General features: G+C 39.5%; 1 protein-coding gene across 5 annotated transcripts in view; it reads left to right on the top strand.

Moving 5' to 3' along the window:
- The first annotated feature begins 364 nt into the window (after positions 1-364).
- MRC1 (mannose receptor C-type 1) overlaps positions 365-14,367 on the top strand; it is a 95,254-nt gene continuing 81,251 nt past the window's right edge. The window contains exons 1-4 of one of the 5 annotated variants that reach the window (XM_038529984.1): positions 441-594; positions 3,274-3,342; positions 5,924-6,098; positions 13,291-13,692. In XM_038529984.1, coding sequence (XP_038385912.1) covers positions 5,978-6,098; positions 13,291-13,692 — 523 coding nt within the window. In that variant the 5' untranslated portion in view covers positions 441-594; positions 3,274-3,342; positions 5,924-5,977. Of the gene's footprint in view, positions 595-3,273; positions 3,343-4,957; positions 5,081-5,923; positions 6,099-13,290; positions 13,693-14,367 lie in introns of those variants that run through there. The other 4 variants (XM_038529985.1, XM_038529987.1, XM_038529983.1 and 1 more) reach the window with 4 other exon arrangements.

Genomic DNA, 14,367 nt, shown 5'->3' with positions numbered 1-14,367 from the left:
GCCTGCTATTTCTGTGTCTGGGGTGGGTTGTCTGCTGAGGGACCATTGGTTCAGCTGCTTCCCAGAGGGAACCCCAGCTTTCTGGCCCAGGTAATGGCCTCCTGTCACACAGCCCCTTCTGAGCCAGCTCTCGGGCACACAGCTGTTTCACTTCTCCCCTTCTCTGCAGGCCAGCCTGGCTCCGGGTTTCTCAGGATCACCCTTTCACCACCCCCCTTCCTCACCCCTCTCCCACATGTGTCCCTTTCTTCCCTTCCTCTGTGTCTGCTCTTCTCAGAAGTTAGCTTACAAAGCAAAGTTGTAACTTTGAATTCCTGTTTTTCCAACTACCCTCATGTGACAGGATATCTCCTTATTGGAGGTTTTCCCTAATTTCAGAAGCCCTTTAAAAGTGACAGCTTCCTCCATACCTCTTTTCAGCAGGGCAGCTCTGAGAACAGAGTAGGGGAAGGGGTGAGCGGGTGCCTGCATTGTTTTGGCTCCTTCTTACCCCCTCGTCTCCATCAGTGGAAGCGAAGGATAAACTCTGGGCCATGAAGCTGTCCCTACTCCTGGTTTTCCTCTCTCTTATTCCGGTTGCTGTACAGCTGTTGGGTAAGTTGACTGAAGCAGAAGCTTTCAGACTTGGGGCCTGGGGGCTATGCCACATTTCCTTTGGGGTCAAGGTTAATGGATGGATTCCTTTTAATATCTGTGGTGAGGAGGAAAGCCAAAGTCCCGCGCCCCATCAGCTCTGTGGGAAACCGGTTGCCTCCTCCTGGCTGCCAGGCCTAGAAGCCCGGGGCCTGGAGAAGCAAGGCTGCTTCTCCAGCCAGAGGTGCCACCTGGCCTCGAGCCCCACAGAACCCCTGTCTCCTCCTGACTTCTCCCACGTCCCATCATTCTTTCTCTGCTCTGTTCTTAGAGGGATTTCCTTTGTGGTTTCTGCGTTCTGGTTTTCAATTCACAATAATCCTGTCTAACCACCAAGAAATATCTTCTGGAATGTTTTGGCCAAAAGGAGGAAGGCACTGGTGTCTTTCCTCATGGTGGGTCTAAGGACAGGATCATAGATCATCCTCCAAAGAGGGATTCCATGAGATTTTTACAATGCGTGTTTTTCTGTGAACAAATCTTTTAATTATTCATGGTTTTTATAGCTACAAAGTTCATCTTTATCAGTATTCTAAGTTGTTCAAACTGACACTTTCTTCCTCTTCTTTTTTCTTTTTCTTTCTGGAGACTGGTGATTGCTCATGAGGAACTTTTTTTTTTTTTTTTTTTTTATAACTTTTCAATTCTCAAACACATTGTCGAGTCTGTCTTTTCTCGTTCTCTAGATGCAAACTGCTTAAACTTCAGAATGAGAGTGCCTGTTAGAATTTTCATTCCCAGTTCCCTTTTGAAATGAGATTGAAAGGATCTCAACTTTGAACTTTTGGTTCCTGATCCCCCTTTTCTCCTACATCAGCACAGGCCACCTCTGCCAATGGCATTCCATACCTTCCATGTAATGGTGAGAGCAGGAATGGGAGCATATTAATAACACAGAAACTCCAACCATCAGGAGACTTCAGAGAGGGTGCTGACCACAGAAAACGTTAAATCATTAAGCATTAAGTAGCAGTGATTATATGGGGCACCTGGGTGGCTCAGTCACTTAAGCATTGGGCTTTTGGTCTCAGCTCAGAGCTTGATCTTAGGGTGGTGAATTCAAGCCCCAAACTGGGCTCCATTCTGGGTGTGGAGCCTACTTAAAAAAAAAAAAAAAAAAGTAGCAGTGATTATACAAGTGAAGGCCTCCTGCCCCTGCAGGGAAGCTACGGAATTACTCTATGTATTAGTTCCCTGCTCTAACAGGGAGCTTAATGTTACCTGCCCCATGCTTTTGCAAGGATTCAATGAGTTACAAAATATGAAATGTTTGGAACATAGTATGGGCCATAGGAATTGCTCCCTAAGTGCTGACAATTAGAAGTAGTGAGTTCTTGTTCCCACAGTAGTAACTAATTATCCAATAAAAGCAGTAGATTTAAAGGAGAGATTTCCCAAGAAACTATGCTGAGGAAAAATTTAGAGCCTGAGAAGATATTTTGCCTTATTTCTGGCTACAAAGCATATCTCTGATTGAGTAAGGGGTGCTGGAGGAGGAGATGCTTAACCCAAGTGGGAGAAAACCACATTTTCAAGTGTTCATCTTGCAAGTCTGCAAGTGGAAGAGGTAAAACCAAGACCAATGAAAATCTTCTAAGACTTGTGCTGTCCCACATAGAATCATCTGCATAGGATTAAGTTCCTTGTCACTGAAAGTCTTCAGGCAGAATCTAGGTGAACAGTTCAAGGGCTCTCTGTATGTGACCTGGAGCCTAACGCAGGAAGTCCAATAGAAACATTATTAGCGGGGATCCCTGGGTGGATCAGCAGTTTAGCGCCTACTTTTGGCCCAGGGCGTGATCCTGTAGACCCAGGATCGAGTCCCGCGTTGGGCTCCCAGCATGGAGCTTGCTTCTCCCTCCTCCTGTGTCTCTGCCTCTCTCTCTCTCTCTATCATAAATAAATAAATCTTTAAAAGAAAAAAAAAAAGAAACCTTATTAGCTACATTATATAGCCACACTAAAAAACATTGATTTTATGAATATCTTTTATTTAACCTGATATGTCTAAAATATTTTTAGTAAAGAAATGTATTGGGATATTTTTATATTCATCTTTTAAAAGTTAGATTTTCAAAATCCAGAATGTATTTTGTACTTAGAGCACTTCTCAATTCAGACTGGCCTCATTTCAAGTGTACCAGAGACTTGGTGCTGAATGCAATGGCTTATGGCTAATGGCTACCATATTGGGTCCCATAGATACTAATTTTCTCTAAATTGACTCTTAATGCTTTGGGACAAGAAATGTTTCTCAATTTGCTTAGGAGAGTTTTCCTCCTTGAGACAGCAGAATGCCTTTACTCTGATGAATGTCTTCCTCTTCATAGGCACAAATATGGGGGAAGCAGGGAGTTGCTGAAGATCTGTTTACTCAGAGAATAAAAAACAAACAGAAACATGGGTAAGGGAGCTTCTTACAGAATTTTTTTCTTTAACTTGAGAACCTATAATTCTGATTTTACCTTTTCTTGGTTCAAACAGCACATGAACAGAGGTTAGTTACTGCTCAGTTAGCAGTAGAACAAAGGGTATATGAATTCCTTTACCCCTGCACCCCCTGCCCTGGCTCCCTACCCATAAAGAAAACCCACAGAAAGGTCTCCCTACTTTCTGTGGTTTATTTTTCTTTCAATTCAGAACCCAGCGCACTCCACGTCATCAGCACTGTGAGCATCCATGTCCTACCTTGAGGTCCTAGGAGGCCAGGTATGTGGTTGGGGGACGGGGGGGCAATTCTTAGCTTTCTTCTTGCCCTGGTGTTTAGCTGAAAGAATTGCATTCAGCACCAATGTTTAGACCTCAGTGGTGATATAGTCATAGTCATGATACAGTGAGAGATGCTCAGACTCAGAGGTTGGACCTCAGCAGAGGAACATAGCTTAAAATGGGATGGTTTGGTGCATAAGCAATAATATGTTGGTAAACTTAACAATTAGTTCCCAGAGAAGAAAAAAAAAAAAAGCACTGATTTGTGGCATTTACTGATTTTCATGGTGTAACATTCCTGTCACAGCTGATTTCAAACTACCAATGTAATGGTACTGGAGGCAGACTTGGAAAGGATGCCAACAGTAGGACCTCACTAGCCAGTGATTATTAAAAAAAAAAAAAAAAAAAAAAGATACAGTGAATTTGATCTCTGGCACAGTCCCATGCTGCATCCACCGTCCTTGTTTGATAGATAAGAAAATTGAAGTCCTGACAGGTTAAGTGATCTTTCCAGAGTCTCACAACTAGTTAATGGCACAACCAATTTAGTGCTCAGAGCTCCTGACTCCCAAGGCAATGCAGGGTACCTGGGTGACTCAGTGGTTGACCATCTGCCTTTGGCTCAGGGAATGATCCTGGGGTCCTGGGATTGAGTCACGCATCAGACTCCCTATGCCTATGTCTCTGGGTCTCTCATGAATAAATTAAAAATTAAAAAATAAACAGAAGCAATGCATTTTTTTGGTATATGAATTATTGGTTAATACCAATCTAGAATTTCTTCAAGAAATAATTCCCCTTTGCCATTCCCTTAGTCATTTTAATTTTCATAAAATTTTCTTTATAAGATTTCTAATTTTAGGGATCCCTGGGTGGTGCAGCGGTTTGGCGCCTGCCTTTGGCCCAGGGCGCGATTCTGGAGACCTGGGATCGAATCCCACATCGGGCTCCCGGTGCATGGAGCCTGCTTCTCCCTCTGCCTGTGTCTCTGCCTCTCTCTCTCTCTGTAACTATCATAAATAAATAAAAATTTAAAAAAAAAATTAAAAAAAAAAGATTTCTAATTTTATCTCTAATCTCTTCATTTCTTCCTTTACATGTGACTTCTTTTAGACACCGGATTTAAGACATGCTTTCTAAAGTTACTGAGCAAAACCAAGTTCTTGTCATTTTCTTTTTTCCACTGTTCTTATATTTGTCTATTTTTCCTGTTACTGTTCCAAACTTCATCTGACTTTTCTGAAATTGAGAGATGGAGATCTGTGTATGTAGGATATTACAAAGGTAAGATGACAGTTGCCTTGTCACATGACAATTCAGTGCCTTAGGGGGTGCTGAACCTAATTTCTCAGTAGAAGGAGTCATCATTGGTTAAATGTCAACTTTACAGAGTCAAATATGCTCAACATCAGTTAAAGACAAGAACCCTTGTCTTCAGAAAGGAGCTGAAGACCTTCAACACTCAGATCTGTCCTCTGGGACTGGAACATGAGCAGCTAAGGATCAGAGCTAGGAGGTCACAGAGGCCACGAAAGGAGTTGAACAAAAGGAAAGTAGCCTCTGAAGTAGCTTACCTCCATAGCAGAGAGGGAATGAAACTGACGTCATAATGAGAATATTAGTGTCCTCTTGTTTCTTGGCTACCATCATGCATTGTTGGATGGAAACATCATGGGGTTAGTTTGGTCCTTAGAGGAAACTAGTGAAAATCAGGACAAAAGTAAGAATAAAAGAGGTAAGAAAGCAATACCCTTTTAAAAAGAATTGAATCTGACATAGGAGAAAACACTATTTTTTATATTCCCCAAATGAATAGTGAAAGGGAATAAAGGGGAAAGGAGAAAAAATGAGTGGGAAATATCAGAAAGGGAGACAGAACATGAGAGACTCCTAACTCTGGGAAATGAACTAGGGGTGGTGGAAGGGGAGGTGGACAGGAGGTGGTGGTGACTGAGTGATGGGCACTGAGGGGGGCACTTGATTGGATGAGCACTGGGTGTTATTCTATATGTTGGCAAATTGAACACCAAAAAAATAAATTTTATTTAAAAAAAGGAATTTTAAGAAAAAAAAAACCTTCTAAGACAACTTTGTCCACTTACAAACCAAGTTAAAGTCACAGAGCACTTTCAGAACCTTAGTCACATTCATTAATCATTTTCAGATCCTTAACAACAGCCGCATGATGTAAGAAGGGTCGGTGTTACCATCCACCTTTTATTACAGGAGAAAACAGGCTCAGAAGTCAGCTAGCCAATAAGGACCAGAGCTGATTCTTGACTATTGTCTTCTGGCTCCGAGGCTAAGAATTTACCAGCTGGGGTGTGTAGACCAGGGAAGATATAGATCAGGAAAGACATAAAATGTGCTCAAAACAACAGTATGTCAAAGAAGGACTTAGTTAGTCCCTCTATTTATATCAACTGTTTAGACTTTTCACTCGGGGAAGGGAAAGAGGTTATTAATACTGGGATGTATGCTTTATGCAAAATGACATGCTGGGTGTTTTTACATAAATTATCTCATTTAGAAGTTTGTGGTAAGTCTATCAAGGAGCATTATTATCCCTATTTTACAGATGAGGAAATCGAGGCTGGAGTGATTACTTTAACTGAGGCAATACCACAAGCGAATGATGGAGTCAGAATTTGATCACAAGTTTGCTGACCTCAAAGAATATACCCTTCTCCACCACATCATCTGTCTCTTGAGTTTGGAAACTGGAGTCTCCATCATCTCTGTTCCTTTCTCTGGTCTGCTGCAACAGCTCTATTTTCTCTGGTCTCATCCTGTTCTGAACCATTTCACGCTGTCTTCAAAACTGATTTTCCTAAGTTAATGATAATAATTAACATGTATATAGCGATTTCTGTGTGTCAGGAACTGTTCTCAGTGCTTTATTTGGGTGATCTCATTGAAGCCTCACGACAACCAGCAAGTCCTAAGATTTTCCCCTCATTTTTCAGATGGTGAAAAGGAAGCACAGAGTAGTTTAGAAACTTCACCAAAGTCACACACCCAGTGAGTGACAAGAGTTCTGATTATGCCATGGTCAAATGGACATGATACATAAGGATTAATTTTTTAAAGATTCTATTTATTTATTCATGAGAGACACACAGAGAGAGAGGCAGAGACACAGGCAGAGGGAGAAGCAGGGATCCCAATGTGAGACTCCATCCCAGGACCCCAGGATCATGCCCTGAGCCAAAGGCAGACGCTCAACTATTAAGCCACCCAGGTGTCCCCATAAAGATGAACTAATTAATGAGTATGGCTGCGAAGAGAAGAAGATTGGTGTAGTGTCAAATTTTTACCTATAGATTTTGTCCTAGAACGAGGGGAGAGGCTGGCATTCTGAGGTTGAAGTTCTAGGAGAGAAAGAAAAGGAGAACAAGTGGAGAGGCAGAGAGGGGTAGAGTCCAGGACATAGGTAAAGAAATCAGCAGACCGAGGGAGACCTACTGAGATGGAAATGAACAAACCCAGGAAGGGTGTAGTTCTTCATATCTTTAGGAAGGAAGACAGGAAGTTGGATAAATGTCTTATGCCTGGCCTCTCCTTTCTCCTTGAGGTCATAACCCTTATTGGATTCACACTTGTACCTCCCCAAATGGCCAAATGCAGTGACTTAAAATTATTAGGCTCTCTGAATATTTGGTGAATGAATGAAAGATCAAAGTGACAACCAAAATAATTCTTAATTTTTCCTTTATTCTTTTGTTCAATTTTGCCAAACCTAACACTGTGATCCTTAGTCTTCCCCATGCCCCCAGTACTTGGCATAGTTTTTGGTTTTGTGTTTTTTGCATGTACTAGGTGAATGATAAATAACTGCTTTTCACTTAACTTCGGTTCTTAGAGGACACAAATGAAGGTTTTTACATTCATTTACTGAGGCTAATGGACAGATTTCTTAGTTTGGGCTGCTTAAGATGCTGTCTCTCTGACAATGATTTGAGCGAATAGTTTTCTTGGGAGACAGTCCCAGGAAACCCTGGCAAAGGAGTAAGGAGGTGGGACTGGAAGGGAAGGAGCCAGTGACCACTGGGAACACCTGGGGTTCAGCCCTGCTAGAGTGCTCTGGGTGACAATGTAGGATATGTGCCTCAGAGTTATCCCTCCCAACGTGCCAGGGACTTGGGGTGTTCATTCATCAATTGCTATCAGTCACTGGTAAAAGGCTACTACTCAGGGGCTTCTCTGGCCTTTTTTGTCTTCACAGTGTGTAGGCACAGGGGACTCAGATGCCCCCCAGGCCCAGAGATGCTATGCTGACCTTGGGGAGTGGGGCTCATGTGCACTGAAATGGCAAAAGGCAAGAAGAGATAAGTAGGGTTCTGGCAGTATCTGGTACAAAGTATCCACTTATTTTCCTCTTACCCAGCTTCACTGTCTTGCAAAAGATAAAGATGTTTGCAGCTCAGCATTTTATTTGCCAGCAGGGAAAGTCTATAAATGTATAAGGAAATACAGCATATAATACTTATATCTCTAGATAGTCAAATTTAATCACCTAATTTTCTTTGCTAATCAATTTAGAAATTTAATTATTAACCCAATGTCAATGGAAAAATTAACCCAATGACAATGGAAAAATTTAAATCTGTTAAAACATGCTTAAGAGAATATTCATGGGGCACCTGGGTGGCTCAGTTGGTTAGGCGTCTGACTTTTGATCTCAGTTCGGGTCTTGATCTTGAGGTTGTGGGTTTGGGCCTTGCCTTGGGCTCCTTGGTAGGCATGGAGCCTATTAAAAAAAAAAAAAAGAATATTCACACTCATGTTATTGGATATCTAGTCTTCAGTTATTTTGACTTGAAATATTCATCTGGAACTTACTGCTTCTTTCATGTGTGTATTTTGACCTTTGAGGTTTCTGCCTTTAAATTAACTGCAGGTGGTGTGAGCTCAATGTGGCACAAAAGTTGTCTCTGGTTTGTCCTTGCAAGGTTACTTGCACAGTGCCTGGCACATATTTGTTGAAAAATTAATATGAGGTTAGAAAAATAGAGTTAAGGATGGAAGAAGGGTCTCTTCAATCCTGTAAATAAATATCTGATGTGTAAGTATTTAATAAGCAAAAATTAAAACACAATTAATTCCATAATTGAGATGGCAGGGAAATGAATATAGAAATTCCACCATCCTCTTTTGTTAGCTTTGTAATATTTCTATTACAATAACATAGTTAGTATAGAAAAAGAACAGAAAACATTGGTGTGGTTGATAGTGGCAAAAATACCACAAGATGACTTTTAGTCAAGGCCTTGGATCATTTTCAGAGGAAGAAATATGACATTTTAAATCAGAGACACTACACAGATACCATGATAAAAGTAAAACTCAGTGTTGACTAGTGGGGGAGAGGAATTATGTATGACTGTGGAATCATAAAATGATAATTTTACATTTCCTTATATTGTCTGGCAAAGGCAATATCAAACTTGCACTGCTCCCTAATGTCAAAGATAAATAAAGGAAGCCAGAATAGATAAGGGTGAATTGAAATAGAGCTTTTCATTTCCAAGTACTCCTTGTATAAACATTTATAGATTGTTCTTTGGTAAAAATAAACTTTCAGGGAAAGAAGCTAACATTAAACGTACTCATCATCATTAATCAGTTATTAAATAAAATAATGTGTCTGGGTGTCTAGTCAAGGTGCTTCAGATTTAATTAATATTCTTTCATTCATTCAACTAGTATTTGTCGACAGACTATAATGCTCCAAAAAGAGAGGATAGAGTACTGAACCAGAAAAATGAAGTCTACTTGTGGAATTTACATTCCAGTGGAGGGATACAGGCAAAAGATAACTAAGTGATTTCTTAAAGAGAATATATTTTAAGATGGTTGTGAATGCTATATAGAAAATAAAAGAGCAAAATTGGGATAGTCTGCTCACTAAGGAGTTGACACTTGAACTAGGGCCTTAAAGAGCATCCCAAGAAGAGAGAACTTGAAATATGAAATTTCTAAAGTGGAAATTAAGTGTTTGAGGAACAGAAAGGCCTGTGGCTGGAAGGTGGTAGCCTAGGAGATAGCCAGACAGGAACTTAAAATATGAAATTTCTAAAGTGGAAATTAAGTGTTTGAGGAACAGAAAGGCCTGTGGCTGGAAGGTGGTATCCTAAGAGATAGCCAGACAGGATCATGTCCTCCCTAGGGAGCTAGGATGTGGAGGCTGATATTTTTGTCCTATGTACAATAGTGTACTCTTGAAGGTTTTAAATTTTGGGGAAGATATAGTTAAAAACAAAATCTCCTCCCAGCTTAGAAAACCTCTCACAAAGCTAGAAGAAAAAGAAAACAGTTTCATGGTTGAATAAGCATTCAACCAGAATGGGATGCACATCACAGGCAATCTACTAAAAAGACTGCAAAAAGGGGGAAAAAATCAGACTAATCTATGTAGTTAAATAGAAACAACCTATTACATGAGGTAGGTTTTGTGGTTTGGAGTCAGGTGGCAAAGTAGGCCCATCTCACCCAGGAAACTGGGAGAATCAAGTGTTATATTCTTTGATGCTTGCATTTTTAAGAGGAAGACCAGAGTAAGACTATGGTGGCTTGGTCTAGGATGGTAGCTGTGGAGACAGAAAAGAATGGATTAGAGTATATGTATCTGTCAGGGTTCTCCAGGGAAACAGAACCAATAGGTTATGTGGGTGTGTTTGTATGTGTATGTATCTCTATATCTGTCTGTCCATCCATCCATCCATCCATCCATCCATCCATCCATCTATCAATCATCTTCTATCTTTTGAGAATATTTAAGGAATTGGCTCATGCAGTTGTGAAGGCTGGCAAGTCCAAAATAGGGGTAGGCTGGCAGGCTGGAAACTCAAGAAAGAGTTGATATTGCAGTCCAAGTTCAAAGGCAGTCTGGAGGTAAAATTCTTTTTCTCTTTAGGGACCTCAGTCTGTTATCTTGCAGGCCTTCCACTGACTGGATGAAGCCCACCCACAGTACTGAGGATAATCTACTTAAAGTCTAGCTTCAAATGTTAATCTCATCAAACAAACCTTCACAGCAGCATCCAGTGTTTGACCAAATATCTGGAAACTGTGACCTAGCCAAGCTGACACATAAAATTAACTATCACAGTATATTTTTGGATAGAGCCAATAGATTCTGCTTTTGTTCTAGAAAGTGAAGGAAATCAGGGAATCCAGGATGTCCTAGGGTTTTAGCTTATGGATATTAGTGGATGATGATACCATTAATGAAAAACGGAAGATTGGAGGTTTGCTTATTAAATGCCATAATATTTAGAGAAAAATCAAGATGGAACTGCAGATGAAAATTGCATGAAATAAAAATCAAATAAGTATAAAAATCTCTAAAAGAAGAACAACACTACTTGTGCATAAAGACTTTCAAGCACCTTACCTTAAATATCTGGTTACCAACTAGTTGAACGACTGAATTTGTGATTAATAAATGTTGGCTGTTTGATGATGCTGAAGTATGGGGTGGAAAATATTACTGTTTATGAGGTGTTACTGAGCAAAACTGTCTGAAGATAAGTCTAGATAGGAAAACAATAGGTGGAATAGCATACAAATTAAATGTAAAGGACAATATAGTTGAGTTCACAGATATATATGAAAAATTTCAGACTTCATTACCATTTTAGATAGAAAAGCGTAGACTTACATTTGTGTGTGGTGAATTATCATAGTAAGCTTTTCTCCCCTATGTCCTGTGTTTTATTATAAACAGAACATGATATTATTAATATTTTAATTTTATTGCCGACACAGAAAGTTACTCATCTTGTCACACCAGGACATGGGCAGCAACAAGATGAGATCAAGTCTGGGAAGGAGTTCAGCTAAATGGGAGGAGCTTCAGCCAGGCATTGCATACTCAGTTGACAGATGTCAACTCCAGAGAAGCAAACAGAAGCAGGTGTTCTGAATTGAGACTATTGAGTCCCAATTCCAAGAAATCAAACCAGCAGAAATGAGAAACCCAGCCGAGGACGCCCGGCTAAGGTTCAAAGTAGCACCAAATTAGGAACCCAGATGGATTAGAGGCAGGAGGTCTCTAACAAGTGTGGGGCAAGAGCAGATGCAGGAGCAGGGCAGGGAAAAATAAACTTTCAAGGCAAATTAATGGTCCAATAACTGATCTCAGGATGTAAGTGGTTCTAACCTGACAGGAGTGTTGAGACAGTAAAAAGAATATGGCTTGTGAAAAGGTTCTGTAAATGTACACTCTGCTAGTGGTACTTTTATTACTTTAAGACATTTCACTGGGATGATTTGATTAAAAATAAAGAACTAATTTAGTCAGACCCTCAAATATCTGCAATACTGGCAGCTCATTTTGAAAGAACACTTACTTAGAAGGAATTTAGTAAATTCTCAGAAGTAATGTTTGATAGTTATGTCATAAAATGAAAAGTCAGTTTCATTTGTCTATTCTTAAAAAAAATAAACAGAAAAGAAAAAAACCTTTCCATGAATTCAGTTTTGATTTAAGGGGGGGGCGGGGATACTTGCCAGATCCTTTTCTTTTCTGTTCTTATTCTTTTCTTTTTCTGGTAGTTTGAGTGGGGGTGGTGAGGTTGAGGGGAGGGTATGCGTGGGGATGGAGTCAGTGGGCATAACAACGTGCAGTGTAGTTCTTTTGTAGGTTTCGTGCTTGCTGGTCTTCCTTTCGTTCTTTCTTCTGTTCTTTCTTTCTTCTTTCTTTCTCTTCTTTCTTCTTTCTTTCTTTTTTCTTTTCTTTTTTCTTTTCTTTTCTTTTTTCTTTTTGCAAAGTGGAAGTTCAGTTTTGCCAGCTAGCAGCTTTGTACGATAAGTATAAGCCATCCACATATATTTATTTACATTACCATTCCCAAGTTGTAAGTATAAAACAACACTGTTATTTGTAGTTATTCTAAAAAATATTACCTCAAATGAAGTAAGGATGTATACTTAATTAAACTTTACTGTGAATTTGACAAATTCATTGTTTCTTTTTGTTATACAAAGGCTAGCTTGAGTATGCCAATAAAATGAAAGTTAAAATTATATAACAGATACTAACTTCTATCTCAGTGCTATATCTCTAAGTTACCTATTGTTGCAAGGGAAAACAAAACAAAACACTGCTCTTGTAGGGCTATCCAGAAAGCACTTAGTTCAAAGATTGGCTGGACATAAAGGTAACATTTCCTAAAATAAAATTACTTTTTAAGTTACAGAAAAGCTTCATTAATGTTGTAATTAGAATAATTATGTGTGTATTTCCTTTATCTCAAAGAGAGTAGGGTTGAATCAGACTTCAAAATTCTATTCCAGGGTACACATATATTTAATTTTACTGCTTTTTGGATTTATTTCTTTTCTTTTTTAAAAGATTTTATTTATTCATGAGAGAGAGAGAGAGACAGACAGACAGGCAGGCAGGCAGAGGGAGAAGCATGCAGGGAGCCTGATGTGGGACTCAATCCCAGGTCTCCAGGATCATGCCCTGGGCCGAAGGCAGGTGCTAAACTGCTGAGCTACCCAGGGATCCCCTGGATATATTTCTAAATTGTCTTTTCTCAAATGCATGTTATTTCTTTCTCTGTTATCTTCCTTTTATGCTTACTCTACTATAATTTGTGTGCATTTAAGGCAAACCTTTTTGTAATGCTCCCTGTAATGAACTAGGAAGTCTTCAGGATTTCCAGCCGATTGCTGGGGGCCCTGTGTTCTCCAGGGAGAGCCTCTCCCCCTAGTCTCTCCCCTAGCCTCAAGGACACTCCCGCTCTGGGTCTCCTGCACCACCCTCCTCCCCGCCTGGAGCAGAGGGAGCAGAGCTGGCCCAGGTAGAGTCCACTTCTCCCCTTCTCCTGGGATCATGAGTTTTATGGAAATAAAAACGTTGGGAATCTTGACCAAAAATATTATTTGTCATATGTATCCACTTAAGCATGTTTTCTTATTACTTTTTTTAAACAGACACTAGGCAATTTTTAATATACAATGAAGATCACAAGCGCTGTGTGGAAGCAGTAAGTCCCAGTGCAGTCCAAACAGCTACTTGCAACCAGGACAATGAAGCACAGAAATTTCGATGGGTGTCTGAATCCCGGATTATGAGTATTGCTTTTAAATTATGTTTGGGGGTGCCATCAAAAACTGATTGGGTTGCTGTCACTCTGTATGCCTGTGACCCGAAGAGCGAATTTCAGAAATGGGAGTGCAAAAATGACACACTTTTGGGCATCAAGGGAGAAGATTTATTTTTTAATTATGGCAATAAACAAGAAAAGAATATTATGCTTTACAAGGGTTCTGGTTTATGGAGCAGATGGAAAGTCTATGGAACTACAGATGACTTATGCTCCAGAGGTTATGAAGGTAAGAAGCATGGAATGTCTTGCCTTTCTGTCAAGTTTTTCTCATCTTTATAGCTGGAATCTAATTCAAGAAAATAAGTATATTATTGTTTAGTCTGTGCTAGAATTATTAATTGGTTGTGTTTTAGACTATTCTACGTTCTATAAATAAATGACAGTGAATGATACTTTAGCTATTTATATATAATTAATGGAATGACTATTTTGTGTTTTTTTAACTTTTTAAAATATTTTTTAAGTTATGGATTGCAATTCTTAGAAATGAATTTGCACTGTAGTCTTTGACCAGAAGCTTCCCATTTGACATTATTTGGTTATTGTGATAAATGAATCTAACCAGATGTTTCTTTTCCTTTGGTTTATGTTTTCCTAGAGAATGACACATGGAACAACATTCTTTCTCGAGTCAAATTGCCTAAAACGAAAGCTTGGCATTTCTTGATCTCTTAAATTTCTAAATGTTTCTCTGTCCCCTTATGAGCATTAAAAAATATAATAATCACAAGATTAGAACATCTAAGGAATTAGCTTGCAAATTACATGTAACATATTTAGTCAGCTATTTTAGAAAGTGATAGCACCTGTGGGGTAGAAAATAATTTTATATGAAGTTGGTTCCTTAAGCTCTTGAAGGTTAAATAAAACCAGAGTATTTAGTTTTATCTTGGCCAAATTT

This window comes from Canis lupus, chromosome 2 (assembly GCF_011100685.1).
Source record: "Canis lupus familiaris isolate Mischka breed German Shepherd chromosome 2, alternate assembly UU_Cfam_GSD_1.0, whole genome shotgun sequence".
Taxonomy (NCBI): domain Eukaryota; kingdom Metazoa; phylum Chordata; class Mammalia; order Carnivora; family Canidae; genus Canis; species Canis lupus.
This window is presented reverse-complemented; position numbering and strand designations above follow the sequence as displayed.